The sequence below is a fragment of the Benincasa hispida genome, chromosome 12 (genome assembly GCF_027475165.1).
Source record: "Benincasa hispida cultivar pf3 chromosome 12, pf3_genome.v1.1, whole genome shotgun sequence".
Classification (NCBI taxonomy): domain Eukaryota; kingdom Viridiplantae; phylum Streptophyta; class Magnoliopsida; order Cucurbitales; family Cucurbitaceae; genus Benincasa; species Benincasa hispida.
In genome coordinates, this window is record NC_143489.1 from 83545678 (window position 1) to 83563213 (window position 17536).

The 17536-nt window shown below is 30.0% G+C and overlaps 1 protein-coding gene across 1 annotated transcript; it reads left to right on the plus strand.

Moving 5' to 3' along the window:
• The first annotated feature begins 513 nt into the window (after positions 1-513).
• On the plus strand, positions 514-3697 carry LOC120092432 (10 kDa chaperonin 1, chloroplastic-like). The gene is made up of 7 exons (XM_039050519.2): positions 514-944; positions 1036-1094; positions 1253-1303; positions 2488-2553; positions 2654-2701; positions 2859-2888; positions 3480-3697. The coding sequence occupies exons 1-7, from the start codon at positions 866-868 to the stop codon at positions 3546-3548; spliced, it is 402 nt and encodes a 133-aa protein (XP_038906447.1). The 5' UTR covers positions 514-865; the 3' UTR covers positions 3549-3697.
• Positions 3698-17536: the final 13839 nt, after the last annotated feature.

The following is a 17536-nucleotide window of genomic DNA, read 5'->3' on the forward strand; positions in this document are numbered from 1 at the left end:
CATTGTAAAAGCCACACACTAAACATGAAGCAACTAGTTACGTAACTCCCAGTCAGAAAACATATTATGTGCCAGTTCATCTCTTCATTGTGTCTATTCATTTGAACTCTCAATATAATTGATCTCATCCCCACCAACGGTAGCAGAATGTGAGTCCACTGCATCTAGATCCTTGAGCATTTCGCCAATATTCATCTCCTTATTAATAAGATTATGAAGAAGGTAACACACCATGATCGTCCAAGTTTGGACTTGTAGGGGTAGTATGATTTTCCGCAGAGTATTGCCCATCTCCCTTTCAACAACCCAAATGCTCTCTCGATGACATTCCTCGCATCAACCGTGAATTCCCATGAATATCATTTAATAAGTTAAATGGTATGTTTTTTAACGTTGAATTATGATTTGTTTAGTTTATGAATGTCATTATCCATTCTTGTAATGATTCTTTTATATTTTTAACTTAATTTTTTTTAGTACGACAAATACGAAGAGATTTCAGGAACTTTAATTATCCACGTTCTATACTCAACCTAAATTTTTTAAAACAACAAATACTGAGAGATCTTGAATCTGGACTTCCAAGTAAATTCCTTAAATTGAGGCTTCTTTTAGTTCAACATTTGCAAGGGAAAAATTGAGATTTTATTATCATCGATTTGGTTGGCAATTATCCACCCAGAAAGATTTTGAGTTTAGGGTTTAGAAGTTCATAGAACATTCTAGACTGATAATCCATTTTATCATAACACAAGCTCGACCCATCTCTTCCATTAGGACGGTTTTAACAATATTTCCATTTCAGTCTCGCTCTGCAGCTGTTCCCAAAGCTTGCGCCTTCGCTGTTTAGCTCACTATCTTATCCATGGCGTCTATGTTCTTGACTGTGAAGCCCTTTGTAAACAAAATCGATGCACCCACTTTCTCGAATCAGAGATTACACAGTGATTTCCTTTCTTCTTCCCTCAGCTCTACACGAATCTCTGTCTTCTTCTTTCTTTCGTCATTGATTTTGTTCGCATTGGTTCTGGACAGGCACTCGGAGAACTTCCCTTAAAGTCTGTGCAGTGGCGAAGAAATTGGAACCCACCAAGGTCTGTAACTGTTTCACCCTTTTGCGAAGTTTAAATTCAGTTTTGCAGATTTTGGGTTTGTTTTTCGATTCATTGTCTGTTTTGAGTTAATGGGGTTAGAGATTTTGGGTTGTGAGTTTATGATTAATGGTTTAGCTTTTGTTCTTTTTGAGTTGCAGGTTGTTCCACAAGGGGATAGAGTCCTCATTCGGCTCGAGGAGCTTCCTGAGGTGGGAATTTTAATCATCCATTCTTCTATCATTTTGCTTTTGTTTTCTTATATGATATCTTGTTCAAGTTCTTAACAAACTTATATGAAATTGGATTTTTTTCCCTTTAGTTTCCACAATATCCTTTGTTGTATCATAATTTAAGCAACCATGAGTAGTGGCATTGAGACTTGTAAGAAAAAAGGTAAATGGAATTTGGGGAATGGGTTCAAACCGTCCAATTGTACGTCACCTACTTAAGATAATGAAATTCTGCAAGTTTTTTGTGTACAAAGCAACGTTATAGGGCTGGTCTAGACACTCGTGAATATAAAAGAAAAAGGCTTTAAACTTTTGATCTTTAAATAACTTTGTAACATTGGTCTATAAGACTTTGTTTGATAATCATTTGACTTTTGTTTTTAGTATTTGAAAATTGTGTTTGTTTTTCACAATTCCTTAACAATGGGTCTCATCTTTCCTAAATAAACATTCAAATTATGTTTCAAAAAAGAAAAGAAAAAAAAAAACATTTGAATTCGTAGCGAAGTTTCAAACAACAAAGACATGTTTCTATATATTATATATATGTATTAGTTTTCAAAACTTACTTGGTTTTTAAAACACCCCCTAAAAAGTAGACGACAAAGCAAAGGAACTTGTACGTGGAAATAATATTTATTAGGCTAAATTTCAAAACCAAAAACTAAAAACCAATAATAAGAAACCCATGAACGTACACAGTTATTTGTATGATTGTATAATAACTCAACTTTGATTTTGTATTCTCTTCATGGCATTTCATATTGCTAAGGAACTACACATCTAGATAAATGAATTTCTTGGCTGTGGGAGGGCGATGCTTTATCCACTACAGAAATAATTTCTCTGATACTGTTGTGTATAATTTTGCATTCATGCCTAAAGTTAGTAGTTGTACTTGTACTATGTTGAGGTTTTGAGAAATGGTGCTTACTACAGGTAATCTCTGCTTTTTGGGGATATAAATTTGAAAACAGGATCACAATTGGAGATGCCTGCCAAATCTGTTTTAGAGGCTTTAGAACCTCGTTGAGATATTTGACATGTTTTTTTGTGTATCCAATTTAATATGTATTAAGGACAATGCTAATTGTTTTGGACTCTTATGTTCTGGAAATATGTTGCTTCATCAGAAGTGATTCTTCAATCATTTTATGTCACAGAAATCAGCAGGAGGAGTTCTACTTCCCAAATCAGCCGTTAAATTCGAGCGTTATCTTTTGGGAGAGGTAAGCAAAACTCCTTCCTTTTTCTTATCTGCTAGGATCGCTTTTTTCTTCCTTCGTGTTTCTTTACTCGTGCTAGTGTTAAGTTTGCATCCCTTTTCAGATCCTATCTGCAGGTGCTGATGCAGGGGAATTGGGGAAAGGAAAGAAGGTTAGGATTCAACTTTTTGTTTAGCATGTTGATTTTCTAATGATATTGTTAAATGCTGTAGTACTTTTCCAATGAATCTGTAACTTTTCTCGGAAAAAAAAAAAAAAAAAGTTCGTTTGTACCTTTTTTGAAGAGGAGAAATTTTCTTGTGTTACAGGTTCTTTTCTCAGACATAAGTGCTTACGAGGTAATGCCACATTAGTTTGAAGACTACTTGTTCATTTCAGCAGTTCAGAATTTGCATATTAGTTCATTATTTTCCATTTGAAGCTAGTAGACTAGTAGTTACAATAGCGTGTTCAGTTCAGTAGTAAATGGACCAAATTGAAACTTCAACTACAGAGACAAGAAATTGACATAAACATCAGTTAGTGAAAAGAACGGATAAAGCTGATTGGGTATAAAATAGAGAAACACACTTACATTAGACTCAACCCAAATACACACCATTCGACCGGACCAGCCAAACACAGCTTAAAACTATTAACTTGCCACTAAAGTTCCTAGGAGGATCTTGAGCGGTTTTTGGGTTTGGAGCAGAGATTCCCTATAAATCTAAGGTTCGAACTCGAACACCCTATTACTCATTATATTGCTAAAGCCAAGTGACTACTTTTACACCATTGGGATGTCAATGGTTCGAACCAGTGACAACATAGAACAATTTTTCCTACATTAGTTAAGGTGGACAACATTTTAGAATACGGCTGCTTTTCTGTATACAAGGTGAGTATGGCCTACTGGCTTTATTTTAACACTTGCATGTATTATTCCACAGGTGGATTTAGGCACAGATGCAAAACATGTCTTCTGCAAAGCAAGTGATTTACTGGCTGTAGTTGAGTAAAGTTTCAGGAAAAAAAAGAAGCCATAACTCTGATTGTTTTAGGTACCTTCTTTTTTGTAAGACCGAAGGATTTTTCATTGTGTTTGCTCCAAATGTAATTTAATATTATATCTTGAAGTCTCTGATTCAGTTCTTTGGATATTATTTCACTCTGTTTTGCCATTTCTGCTATGCTCTCTTATTCAACATATTTTAGAACTTGCATTCTGATGGATGGAAGTCATGAAAGAGACCATCGGAAGAAGTTAGTATAGGTCTAATTGATTCGAAATAGTAGATTAATATATAGTCAATTCAAACATTCTTCAGTAGACTTGATGATTCAATTTTTATATTTGTCATTATTGAATTCAAAAAAATTAGTAGAATTAAAATCAATTTTTAAATGACAGTTAATGCAACTTCAATAATAAATACTATTAGGATTCGATTGGATCATGGACATTGTTTCTTGAGATTTGAATGTCTAAATTTTAAATATTTGGGATAATTAATGTTTATGTTTAGATATGTAGTTTAATTTACTAATTTTGTATATAGAAATCAAAATGAAACAATTATTTAATTAAATACAAAGAGATTGATTATTATAGTCATTAAATTATTTTAATATTATTTAATCAATAAAAACAAAAATGAATGAAAAGATATCAGGGAAATTTATTAAGTCTGATTATATGTTTACTAATTAATTAAAATAATAATAATGAGTAATTGTATTACTTTATTAATTAGTTAAGATATATTTCTACTGGGTATCTCTTGGACATAAAAACTTCTCTTTTTTGGTGGGTTTTTAATCCATGTTAAATGAGAAGATAATAATATCTTGAATTTTAACAATTGAAAATTTTTGAAACAAATAAGATAATAAATGTCTGTATGGAACTCAGGAAAATTTATGAAACAAGCAAATATTTAATGGCTATTTGTATAAAAAAAATTCAAGTAAAAAATAATAGAATATATAGTATAAGGATAAAATAATTGTATATATAGACTAAAAATGATAAAAGACTAAAAAAAACTCATGTCTAGTCACCATTTTGCTCGCTTCTTTCCAGTTTTCTCAAATTAAAACCTATCACTGATAGTTACTAATCAGTGATAGCCACTAATATTTGCCAACAGTTGCTATATCAATTGCTATCGATGATAATTGCTATTAACGATAACTTTCAATTTGAGAAAAATGAATACAAGCTTGAAATATTATCTTTTATTTTGCTATCAATTATCAGTAGCCATCATTGATTCACTTTCATCAATTGGAATCAACCTTGAAATATCAATACTTAAGCCATCAATGATATATTTATAAATAGTGATCAACTTTGAAAGAAAACCAACAACTTTGATTACCACAATAGCTATCACTAATAATCTTTTATCATGGCTATTACTGATAGCAGTTATCAGATAGACTTTCATCAATTATAATCAACCTTGAAATATTAACACTTAATGCTATCAATGATAGACTTTTATAACTGGTTATCATCTTTGAAAGAAACTCGATTTGTAGATATCACCTAAGTTCTATCACCAGTATCACTACATATCACTCATATTGTGGTTATCAGTGATAGCTTCTTTTAGTGATATCATCATTGATAAGATGCTATCAATGATTTCATTGATATCATGCTATCAGTGATAGTTCTTTATCACTAATAACGTGCTATCAATGGTAGCTTCTATCACCGATAATGTGCTATCGGATAGTTTTTATCACCGATAACGTGTTATCGAGTAGCTTCTAGCATCGATAACATACTATTAGTATTAGCTTCTATCACTGGTAACATGCTATCGGTAGTAACTTCTATCAATCATAGCCACTGAACACCTTTTTGCCCATTTCTTAGCCTTCCCAAACCTTTATAAGTCCATTTTCTTTTCGATGATAGTTTCTATCACCGATAAACATGTTATTACTAATAACTTCTAGGATTCCACTTACATTTTAGTCCGAGATCAACTTTATTAATTAAATTCACTAAGTTGGCTATCAGTGATAGATTTCTATAAATGGCTATTAACTATGAAAATATAATAAAAGATTAAGCTATCAATGATAGAGAATTGATAGAGAATATAGTGGCTATCACTGAGACTTTCATTTGCTATTTATATTTATTATTTGTTATAATAATCAAATTTGATGATGTGCTTGTTGGTATTAAGTCAACCTCATAATTCTTGTGAAAAAAAGGGGAAGAAGAAAAAAATTAAATAAAGGAAAGAAAAATTTTTAAAATAAGAGAACGAGAAGGAGCAAAAATTGAAGAAAGGAAAGAAAATTAACTAGAAAAAGGGAAGCAAAAACTAGAGAAATGAAAAGAAAAATTAAAAAAAGAAAAAGAAAGAGAAGAAGCAGAAAATCGGAGAGAGAAAAAAAATAAAATAATAAAAATAAAGAAATAAGCAAAAACCAAAGAAGGAAATGAAAGAAAATAAAAAATAAAGGAAGGAAAAAGAAAGGAAAAAGAAGGGAATGAAAGAAAATAAAAAATAAAGAAAAAAAGCAAAAATCAGATAAAGGAAAGAATAAAATTTTAAAAAAAAGTGAAGAAGCAAAAACTGAAGAAATGAAAATAGGTGTAATATGTTTTTAGATTTTTTCTCTTATTCTACGATCTATTATAAATATCCTATATTTAAAGATGACATATTTATCGAGTAACTTCACATTTCTCTCTTATTTATTTATTTATTTTTTACATTTATCAAGAAACTTTATTTTTTCTTCTGGTTTCTAGTGACTTTACTTTTTTTTTTTTTTTTTTTTTTTTTTTTTTTTTTTTTTTTTTTTGTCATGTTTCACATTTGTGGGGTTTAGGTTTAAGAATAATATAGTTTTTAGTTTTTGAAAATAATATCAAGAATAAGTTACTATGAAACATAGATACTTCATGTGAGGTAAAGAATTCGTACCAGACACGTATCAGATACTCATACTTTCAGATACTTACTAGATATGTATTTGACACGCGATGTGATATATCTATTTTTATACTTGGCTTTTTTTTTAAAAAAAAAATAAAATAAAATAACCCATCTAATCTTTCCCAATCCAAAATTAAGCAGTCTATTTAAAAAACTCACTACTTAGTCTAAAACTAAAGAAAAAAAAATAAAAATAAAAGACCAAATTCTATAATCATCTAATCTTCATCTTCATATTTGAGTCTCCACAAAATCTACCAAAATATAACCCACTTGAATATCTTCAACAATTGAATGAAGAAGTTGTTCATTTATCTTCATACTTCTTCCTCTAATCTTCTTCTTCTCTGATCAATATGAATTATTTTTTTATTACATATTATTGACTACTTTACTTCAACAGCTTAGATTATATTTTATATTATTGTCATTAGTTTATATATTAAATTGAAACAAATTTTAGAAATGAAGTTAAAGACGAAACTAATTGAGAAAAATAGGTGATAAAAATCGTGGCTACCATGTCAAGAACTCGTGGACCACGAGTTAGTTGAACAGATGTCTTTTTCCTGGTTTGCCTTCGCCTTTGTCTTGCCTGTTTAAACTACAATGCAGATTTTGCTTTCTCATCCTTTTCCGTAAACGAGTTGGCCAAATGTGTGGAAGAAAGTATTTAAGTTTTATCACTAAATATTTTGGAAACTGGAGATTAGAGAAAGTGAAGCCTCCAAACAAAAAAAATCATATTGTGTTTGTTTGTGATGGCCATAGCCGAAAAAACCAAAACCCCACAAAGAATATTCGTTAAATATTAAAAAAATAGATCATATACAAAATCCTACAAATAAAATTTGTTAAAAATTAAAGAAAATAGATCATAAAAATGCATAAAGATGATGAAGAAGAAGAAAGTAAAATTACCTGCGGCCATTGAGTAGTAACCATGGGAATTGAAGAAAAAGGAGAAAATTTTGAAGAGTTCTGTAATTTGTTTTATGTTTTTGTTGGAGAGGGGAAAAAAGGTAAAGTTGAATAATCCAAAAATATGGTGAGATGGTGAAGAAAGTAAAATTCAAATGGTTCATGTGTATCCAATATAGAAGAATAGTCCAAAATATGAATGAGAAAGGGCGAAAAGAAGAAAGGCCTTTCACATTTATTGATAATGAAAAAAAAATCTACAAATTTTCTCATCGAAAATGGAGATTTCTCCATTTCTGGATAAACTTCAACAAAGGGAATTCGTGGACTAGGTCCACGATTCCTTTGTACACGTGTATTAAAAGCAAAATTTGAAGCCACTTGTAGCTTAAATCGTGAATCTAATATACGATTTACATAATTGTGTATCCTGTCTTCCATTTCTCAATCCTATTTTTGCCAACACTTTCATTTCAATTCTATTTTTGTCTTTATTTATTAAAATAATATTATTTTTTAAAAGAATTCTATTTGTAGAGAAGCTTCATCTTACAACTTTACATCTCAAATAAAAATTTACTAACTTCAACATATTAATTCCAGATTTGTTAACTCCACTCAGTGGGCTAACAACCCATAAAAATTAATATGTAATCAACAATTATGTGGGGTGAAAACTATTTAATGAAATAAGGTTGTTTTTAAAGTATTTGGAGATTTGTAGTTGTTTTGAAGATTTCGAGGTTGGAAAAAAGTTTAAAATATTATGTCGAGGGTTTGAACCCTCAACCTAAAAATAATTAAAGAACAAGTCGAGGGTTCAACCTTGACCTAATTGAAGGACATGTCAATGGTTCAACCCTCGACCTAATTAAAGCGTTCTGCATGTTGAGTTTCCAATTCTTGACAAAGGGTCAACGATTCGTCCCATCGGCGCCAGAAACTTACCTTCCCAACGCTCTCTGATTCCCTCTTTAATTCCCAACATCCAAATTAATCCGTGCTTCGAGTTTAAGCTTTTAAGCCCCCCCTTCCACTTCTCAAATCACAATTCTATTCCGCTTTCTTCGTTATCCAATAGCTCCCTATCTTCTTCGTTATCCGATTTCTCTTTGCCTTCTTTGAACTGCCCATCTTCTTCTCCTTAAAAAACTTTTAAAAAATTTTGCAGACGAGGAAATCGTCATGAGATATGCATGAGCATATATACTACAAATGATGGGTGAAAGTCTATTTTCTGACAAATCAAGCCATTTTGTTCACTTGATGTTCCTGCCACTGTTAGCTAACCTCTATGATGCGGGGCGGTATTCATGGGGTGGAGCATGTTTGGCATAGTTGTATAGACAACTGTGTAAAGCAACAAGACCTGAAGTTCTTGAGATAGCTGAGCCTCTCATACTTTTGCAACTATGGATTTGGGAGCGATTTCCAACAATGACTCCACAGCTACAACATGTAAATGACGCTCAGTTAGCTGGACGAGCCTACGGTTCTCGGTATGTTTTAATTCAATTTAATTTTTATATGACTAATCTAGTTAATTCAGAATCTAAATTATCAATTTAAAAATTTAGGTGGAGAGACAAATTTTGTGTGATTAAGACAGTCACACATGTAGTAAGCCAATACAGATGCTTGTTTAATCTGCTTCAACCTGATCAGGTACATTAATATTGAACTAAATTGTTATTTTATACAGATTTTTATTGTATTTGTCTTTAATGTTTTCGAATATAATATTTTGTATTTCAGATTATTTGGGAGCCCTACAAACTTATTATGCGCACTTTGCCCAATTTTTGTACGAATGGTCAAAACATATGGCGGACGATAAGTCCTCTCATATGTTTCACATTGGTGAGTGGAAGTCCTGACAGGGTGATGAGACAATTCGGTTTTCAGCAGGATGTCCCATCGCATTGTAATAGTGAACCCCTACCGCATGATATTGACTTAAGGATTGGAGATTGATTCGAAAAAGTTGTACGTTTGGTAGTGTGATGGCACTATCGTGCAAGGTTTATTGCAGTGGAGGTTTCTATTAAACATTTTGAAGACTACATTAATTGGTATAATAATATCACAAGGTGCTACTTACTCGTCCGAGAGCGATGAGTCATATGGTAAATAAATGAATATTATCTAATTATTTTTAATTTAAATTAATTTTAAATATTATCTAATTGTTTTATAATTCACAGAGATTGAACAACAGTAGACTCCATGATGTTGCGAATGATTCGAACCAAGTTTTTGCTATATACAGTGACAACCACAGCTATATGGAGGAGACACATTATATGTACGATATATCTATTGTTCCTTCACTGGCTCCTAGACGTAGAGGACCTATTCGAGAAGAAGAAGAAGAGTTCGATGAGGTTGCCCACAATGTGGAAGAGTTGCCCCTTGTGATGCAGATACAGAGCCAAATTGATTATGTTAGTCCAATGATGATGATGCCAACATTTGGTTCAGGACATTATGACTTAGAGGCTGGTCCATCATCTTTATACGTGCATGTGCATAGTCGGGGTCGTGACGAGAATAATGAATATTTATATTATGAAACGTCTGCAGAGGTACTAGAGCAATATTAAGAAGAATTAGAGCAACCTCAAGTTCGAAGTCGACGACAACAACCAGCTCGAAATCGACGTTGTCCACCTTGTGGGACACATTGATTTTTGTAATTATTTTTATATAAATGAGATATTTTAATTTACACTTCATTTTTATGAGATATTCTTTTTTTTTTTTTAATTTGTTCTTTTTAGAGTTAAGTTAAGAAGATGGTTTAAAAAATAATAAAATAATAAAATAAAATGTAAAGTGGAATATACTAAATAATAAAATAAAAAAGGGAGTTGAAATATCATAATGGAAAATGAAATATTAAAATAACATAATGAAAAATAAAAAAATAAAAAAAATGGAGGTCGAGTCTTCGAAACTCGACTTAGGTTTGTCGAATTTTGAGACACGATCTCCTTTGTCGAGTTTTGAAAACTCGACAACCTAAATTATAAAAAAAAAATACAATATTTTTATAAATAGTTTTGAAACAACAATATTTTTATAAATAGCTTTAAAAATCACAATATTATTCTAATTTTTCCGGTGGAATCATCCTTTAAAATGATAATAAATATCTTCTTTAATTACTAAACTATGTTGAAATCGAAAGTAATTCGTTTGTTCACTTTAATGACCTGTTTGAAACCTCATGATTTTGAGATGTTTCAATTCATGATTTTGAAACTTCATGAATTTCATTGCTTGTTACTCACCGAGTTTAGAATTTAGAAGTAAATTATTAATCTAAATTCTTAATTTAACCTTGTCATACTATAATTTTCAATGAATTTATGAAAAAACATACATTAGTAAATTCTTAGCTTTCTTTTCTTTTTCGTTCACAATCCAAAGAGATAATTTTATATATATTCATTTTAAATCTTTCTCATTCCAAATCAAATAATTAATTTAAATTCATTTTCTAAATTTCAAATCACATTAATTTAAAACAATTTCTTTAACGTTCTTGAATCCAAAGAGAGGATAAAGATGAGATGGATGAATAAAAAGAATTATAAAAGGCCTCAAAGGCAAGTGATTGACATTGGCAATTCTGATCCAACTTTTTGATTAAATTATAAGGTTAATACTTCAATAAGAACATATAGAGTTGTGTTCAATAGAATCCGAAATGAAGAATTGGATTCCTAGTCATTTTATTTTTGTCTATAGGTCTCTAAAATTAATATTAAATTTTTATTAAAAATTAGTGGAAAGGTTAAACATAAAATTGAACAAAAAGCAACACTTTATATAAATATTATGATAATAGATGATCATTAGATGGGCATGTTTAGCGTTCATTGACCATGTGTCATACCCATATTTTCCAAAATGTTGTTCATGTGTCTCAACATTATATCTTATTAGCATCCATGTAATCCATCTCCTACTTGCCAAATTACTTATAAGTAGTGGTATTTGAGGGGTTTTGGAATAACACACATTGGAAAAAATCCAAAAAGATTGGAGAAAGTAGAGAAATTCATCCTTTTTATTGTATTTACTTTTGTTATTTATTTATTTCATATATTTAATTTATTTTAATATTTATTTATTTTATTATTATATTATATTATATTTTTTTAGCATCTGTGTTCCCATTGTGCTCCTCAAGTTCATAACACGTCAACACGAGTTCCTATCATTTTCCTCGCTAAAAGTAGGTCCTAAAGGTATGTCGGTTTTTTTTCTCTTCATTATAAATAAATAAAATATTGTTTTACATATTTGTTATATATTAAATTTTTAATATAAATGTAATATTTTGTAGTAGTTTTACTATGAAAGCATTATAAAATTAGAATTTGTAGCATTTGATATTAATGGTAATAATTATTCATCATTAGTGCTTAATACCAAAATACACTTGGATGCCATAACAAATTGATCATCAGAAAATAATTTTTCTTCCTAAAGCTCGTCGTATATGGATGCATTTGAGGGTCCAAAATTTTAAATCAATATGTTAGAGAAGATATTTTTCTACATTTCGGATGTGCTCCTGCAGTAGCAATATCGAGAGAGAGGTTTTAAACGGTATTCTAAACTAATTCATGTCTTCTCGTGGCCGCAACAAAATAACATTTATTGATGACAAATCATGAATATCTACCAACTGAAAAAACATTATTCCCTGAAGTGAATGTTGTGAATGTTAATAACCATGGTCGAGGTTGTGGTCGCGATCGAGATCGTGACCGTGACAGAGGAAGAAATAATTATTATTTTCGTGGTGGTCGTTCTAATAATTTAAATTTTAAAAGAACCAATAAAATGATGATCACAAAGGAAAAACTCCACAAAATAAGAATTCAAAAAGTGTTGAAAATAAATGCTTCCAATGTGGAATGACTAGACAGTCATCACGTACTACGTCAAAACACTTAATTGATCTCTATCAAGTCTCCTTGAAGGAAAAATGGAAAAATGTGGAAGTAAATTTAGCATATTAGGATAATGAGATATTTTACCCATCCAATATAATAGATTTGGATGTGACACATTTTTTTCAAATCTCTTGAAGAGAAAATTGGTACAATTGATGACATAACAAGTGTTTCTTTTGATTTTGAATATTTAGTATTAATGTTATCCGTTTTTCCTTGGTTAATATTAAATTTTGTATATTCCAAGTGTTGTGTTTCTTATTATAATTATTTTCTTTTAATGAAGAAGTCTGGATCATTTTCATATGTTGGGTGACTAAAAAACGAGTAAAGAATATCTATGTCTAGCAGACAGTGCAACTACACATACAATACTTACAAGTAGAAAATATTTTTCCAAACTGACAGTGTGGAAGTAAAAGTCAATACGATATCAGTTTCTACAAACCTGATTGAGGCTTTGGAAAAGAAAATATTATTTTGCCTAGAGGAACAAAATTTACAATTGACAATATATTGTTCTCTAGTCAGTCAAAGAGAAATATATTTAGTTTTAAAGATATATGTTGCAATGGTTGTCATATTGAGATTGATAGAAAGAATAATATGGAATATCTTTATCTCATATCTACTGTCTCATATAAAAAACGATCTTTTAGATTATATTATATTTATATACGAGTAGTTGAAACATATGCAACAATAAACCCGAAGTTCATGAATCTAAATATATTTACAATTTGGCATGACAGATTATGTCACCCAGTCTATAATGATGGGAAGAATTATTGAGAATTCAAATGTACACCAATTGAAGAGCCAAAATATTCTTCAATCTAATGCATTATCATATGATGCTTGCTCTCAAGGAAAATTGATAATTAGACCATCACTAGCAAAAGTGAGAATTGAATCCCCTACATTTTTAGAACGAATATATGGTGATATATGTAGACCTATTAATCTACCAAGTAAACCATTAGGATATTTTATAGTATTAATAGACGCATCCAACAGATGGTCACACGTATGTTTATTATCAAGTCGAAATATTGCATTTGCAGTATTATTTGCTCAAATAATTAAGTTAAGAGCACAATTTTCTCATTATACAATTAAGATCATTCGTCTTGATAATGCTGGTGAATTTACATCCCAAGCTTTTGATAATTGTTGTATGTCAATTGGAATAAGTTTTGAACATCCTGTAGCTCATGTTCATACACAAAATGGTTTAGCAGAATCATTCATAAAACGTTTGTAGTTAATTGTTAGACTATTGCTTATAAAGAGCTAAGCTTCCTACATTTGTATGGGGACATGTCATTTTGCATGCGGTGTCACTAGTACGCATTAAGCCAGTAGCTAATAAGTACTCGCCATTGCAATTAGTTTATGGCCATGAGCCAAGTATTTCCCATCTGAGAATTTTTGGATGAGCAGTATATGTTCCAATTGCTCCATCACAACATACTAAGATGGGTCCTCAAAGGAGTTTAGGAATATATGTTGGATATGATTCCCCATCAATTACTAAATATCTTGAACCCCTGACGGATAATGTATTTGCTGCACGATTTGTTGATTATCATTTTAATGAGAAAATTTTTCAACATTAGGGGGAGGAATTAAAAAGTTGGAAAAAGAAATTACATGGAATGATATCATTATTGTCTCATTTAGATCCCCGTACAGATCAATGTGAACTTGAAGTTCATAAAATAATTAATTTGCAAATTTAGAAAATCGGTTACCAGATGCATTTATAAATGCTAAGAAAGTAACTAAGTCACATATATTAGTTGCAAATGTTCCATTAAATGCAATAAGTTGTCACTAATGAGTCTGAGCAAGAAGCGTGATAGACCATTCGGTTTCAAAGATAAAAATCTTCGAAAGAAATAGTCAATAAATGACTAGTTTAGAATATGGATATTCTAGAAGAAATCCTAGATATAAGTACTCATAAGAATATTGAAATAAATGAGGATAATAATGAGATCTAAATAAATTATGTAACCATATAAGTTGACAATATTTTTGCATACAATTTTACTTACGATATTATTTATGAAAGTGAGTATGAAAAATATCGACATAGAAAGAATTCACTCATGTAGAATGAAAAACTCCAATATAAATAAACTCATTTTTCAAATCGTGAAGACTAGTAGTCCAGACATCAGATAATGTCAAACATGTGGGATAAAAGTGGAGTATTTGTAAAACAAATAGAGTGAAGTCAAAAGATATAAAACGAGAAAGAACCCACAATAATTCTCACAATAGACTCGTATTAATTATGAGAAAATATATTCTCTAATGATCTGTATACAATATCTGCTTGTGTATGAAAAATTTAATATCCATCGTAATAATGATAAAGGTACCATAATCTCATAATCAAAATATTAGAGAATTATATATATATATCATAGAGATTCTTATAAAATATTCTTGAAGAATGTGATATAATTATCTTGTTCAATAATTGTTGGTATGAGGGTACAAAAATAACCTTATTTGTCCATATCCTTTTATAAAGAAATCACAATCTGAGATTTACTATATATTGATGATTTGAGCAGAAACTCTTGAAGAGATTTCAAAGACAATTGAATTTTTGAAAAAAGAAACTGAGATGATAAATTTTGCCTTAGCTTGCAAATAAAGTATAGAACAAATGAAATTGCATCAATTTATACATTAAAGATCATTTGTGGATTATGTACATCATTAAATACTCCTATGATGGTTCATTCACTCGATGTGAAAAAGATGTATCATCTGATCTCAGAAAAATAATGAAGAATGTTAGGTCCTGAAGAACCATAAATTTTGAGAAATAAGTACTTATATAATTTGACTAATTTATACACTGTACTTTGTAGTATTTTTCAGTAATTTTGTTACATATATATGATATTCCTCCAAAAGGAGGATATTGGAGTAGAGTTAAACATATGGTATGTTTTATTTGAGAATTAGTTACATTGATTTATTTTATTCTAATAAATCTAAATATGATCTAGTTGGTTGTGAAGATGCAGGTTAATTATCCAACCCATACAAGCTAGATCTTAAACAAGTTACTTAGTACATGAAGAGAAATTTTTATATCATGACGATCAGTGAAACAAACCATAACGACTACTTCCTCAAATCATACTGAAATTCCTACAATTCACGAGGCTAGTCGAGAATGTATATGGCTAAGATCAATGACTTAGCACATTCGTGGAACATGTGGTTTGTCTTCTAGTAAAAATTTTCCAACGATATTATACAAAAACAACACAACATGCATATCCTAAATCAAAGGAAGATATATCAAAGGAGATAGAACAAAACATATTTCACCAAAGTTTTTCTACACTCATGATCTTGAAGAAAATTGTGACATCACTATACAATAAATTTGTTCGAAGGATAACCTAGCAGACTTATTTACAAAATCATTACCAACTGCAACCTTTGAAAAATTGGTGCACAATGTTAGAATGCTATGCCTCAAAGATCTCAAGTGATGTTTCCATGAAGGGGAGTAAATATATTGTATTCTTTCTAAAAGTATTAGATTATATGAAATATGTACTCTTTTTCCTTCACTAGGATTTTTTTCCCAATAGGTTTTTTCCTAGTAAGGTATTAACTAGACATATTTCATATATATAATGGACATCTCAGGAGGAGTATTATAAATATTATTATAATAGATGCCCATTAAAAACTCATGCTTAGAGTTTGTTGATCATGTGTCATGCCTTCATTTTTCAAAGTATCGTCCATATGTCTCAACATTACACATTATTAGTATCCATGTAATCTGCCTCCTATTTGCCAAGTTGCCTATAAATAGTTGCATTTGGCGGATTTTGGAATAAACACATTGGGCAAAATCCAAAAAGATTGGAAAAAGTAGAGAAATCCATCATTTTTATTTTATTTACTTTTATTATTTATTTATTTCATATATTTATATATTATGTTTAATTTATTTTAATATTTATTTATTTTATTATTATATTATATTATATTTATTTTAATATTATATTTTATTAGTATCTGTGCTCCTCAAGTTCACAACAAATTCTATGTTTTGTATGTAATAAATTCTTGGATAATTGCAAGCAATGAATGGTAATATTAGGGATAATAACTAACTGTATAACAACCTTTTGAAAAAAATTATAAATATAGCAAAGTGTATCAACGATAGACTTCTATCGCTGATGAACTCTTACTAGCGATATGGTTTGTCACTCATAGACTTCCATCGGCGATGTAGTCTATCATTGATAGACTATCTAAAGTTTGTCATATTTGCAAATTTTTATATGATTAAATTTATTGAGAAAATTCAAACATTTTATTTTTGTTGTCTTTTGATGCTCATTTCTTGTTTCACAGCCTTAAGGTAATTGTTTTTTTTTTTACTATTCAAATAATTTTTGTGCATATAATACTATATGCATACAGTAGAAATTATAGATTGTTGTGAACTTGAGGTGCAAAATGGAAACTCGGATATCAATAAAACATAATATTAAAATGAATATAATATAATAGTAATATAATAAAATAAATATATATTAAAATAAATTAAACATAATATATAAATAAAAAATAAAATAAATTAGCTAAATATAAAATAAGGAATTTCTCAAAGTTCTCCACTTTTTCTAATTTTCATGGACTTTTGTCCAATGTGCACAAAATGTTATTAGTTATAGGCAATTTGATAGGTAAGAGGTGGATTACATGGATACTAGTAGTGTGTAATATTGAGACACATGGACAATACATGGGGTAATGGACAAGTGACACATGACCTAAGGATACTAATAATGGGCATCTACATACTTTCCTTAATAATGGGCATCTACATACTTCCCTTAGATGCCCATTATAAAATATGCCTCGTTAAAATCTTACTAGGAAAAAATCCTCTCTGCGTAATAACAGTTTCGAATAGATTTTAAATAATGTGGAGTTGTAATCACTTACTGATTTGAAATCTTGTAGCCTCAAGTGCATCCACTCATAACTAGCCTTAGGATGAATAACTGTTTTTTTAATGATCATACCTCCCGTTCAAATTTTTTCACAAGATACATGGATCTTTTATTTAAGATACTTCATTTTCAA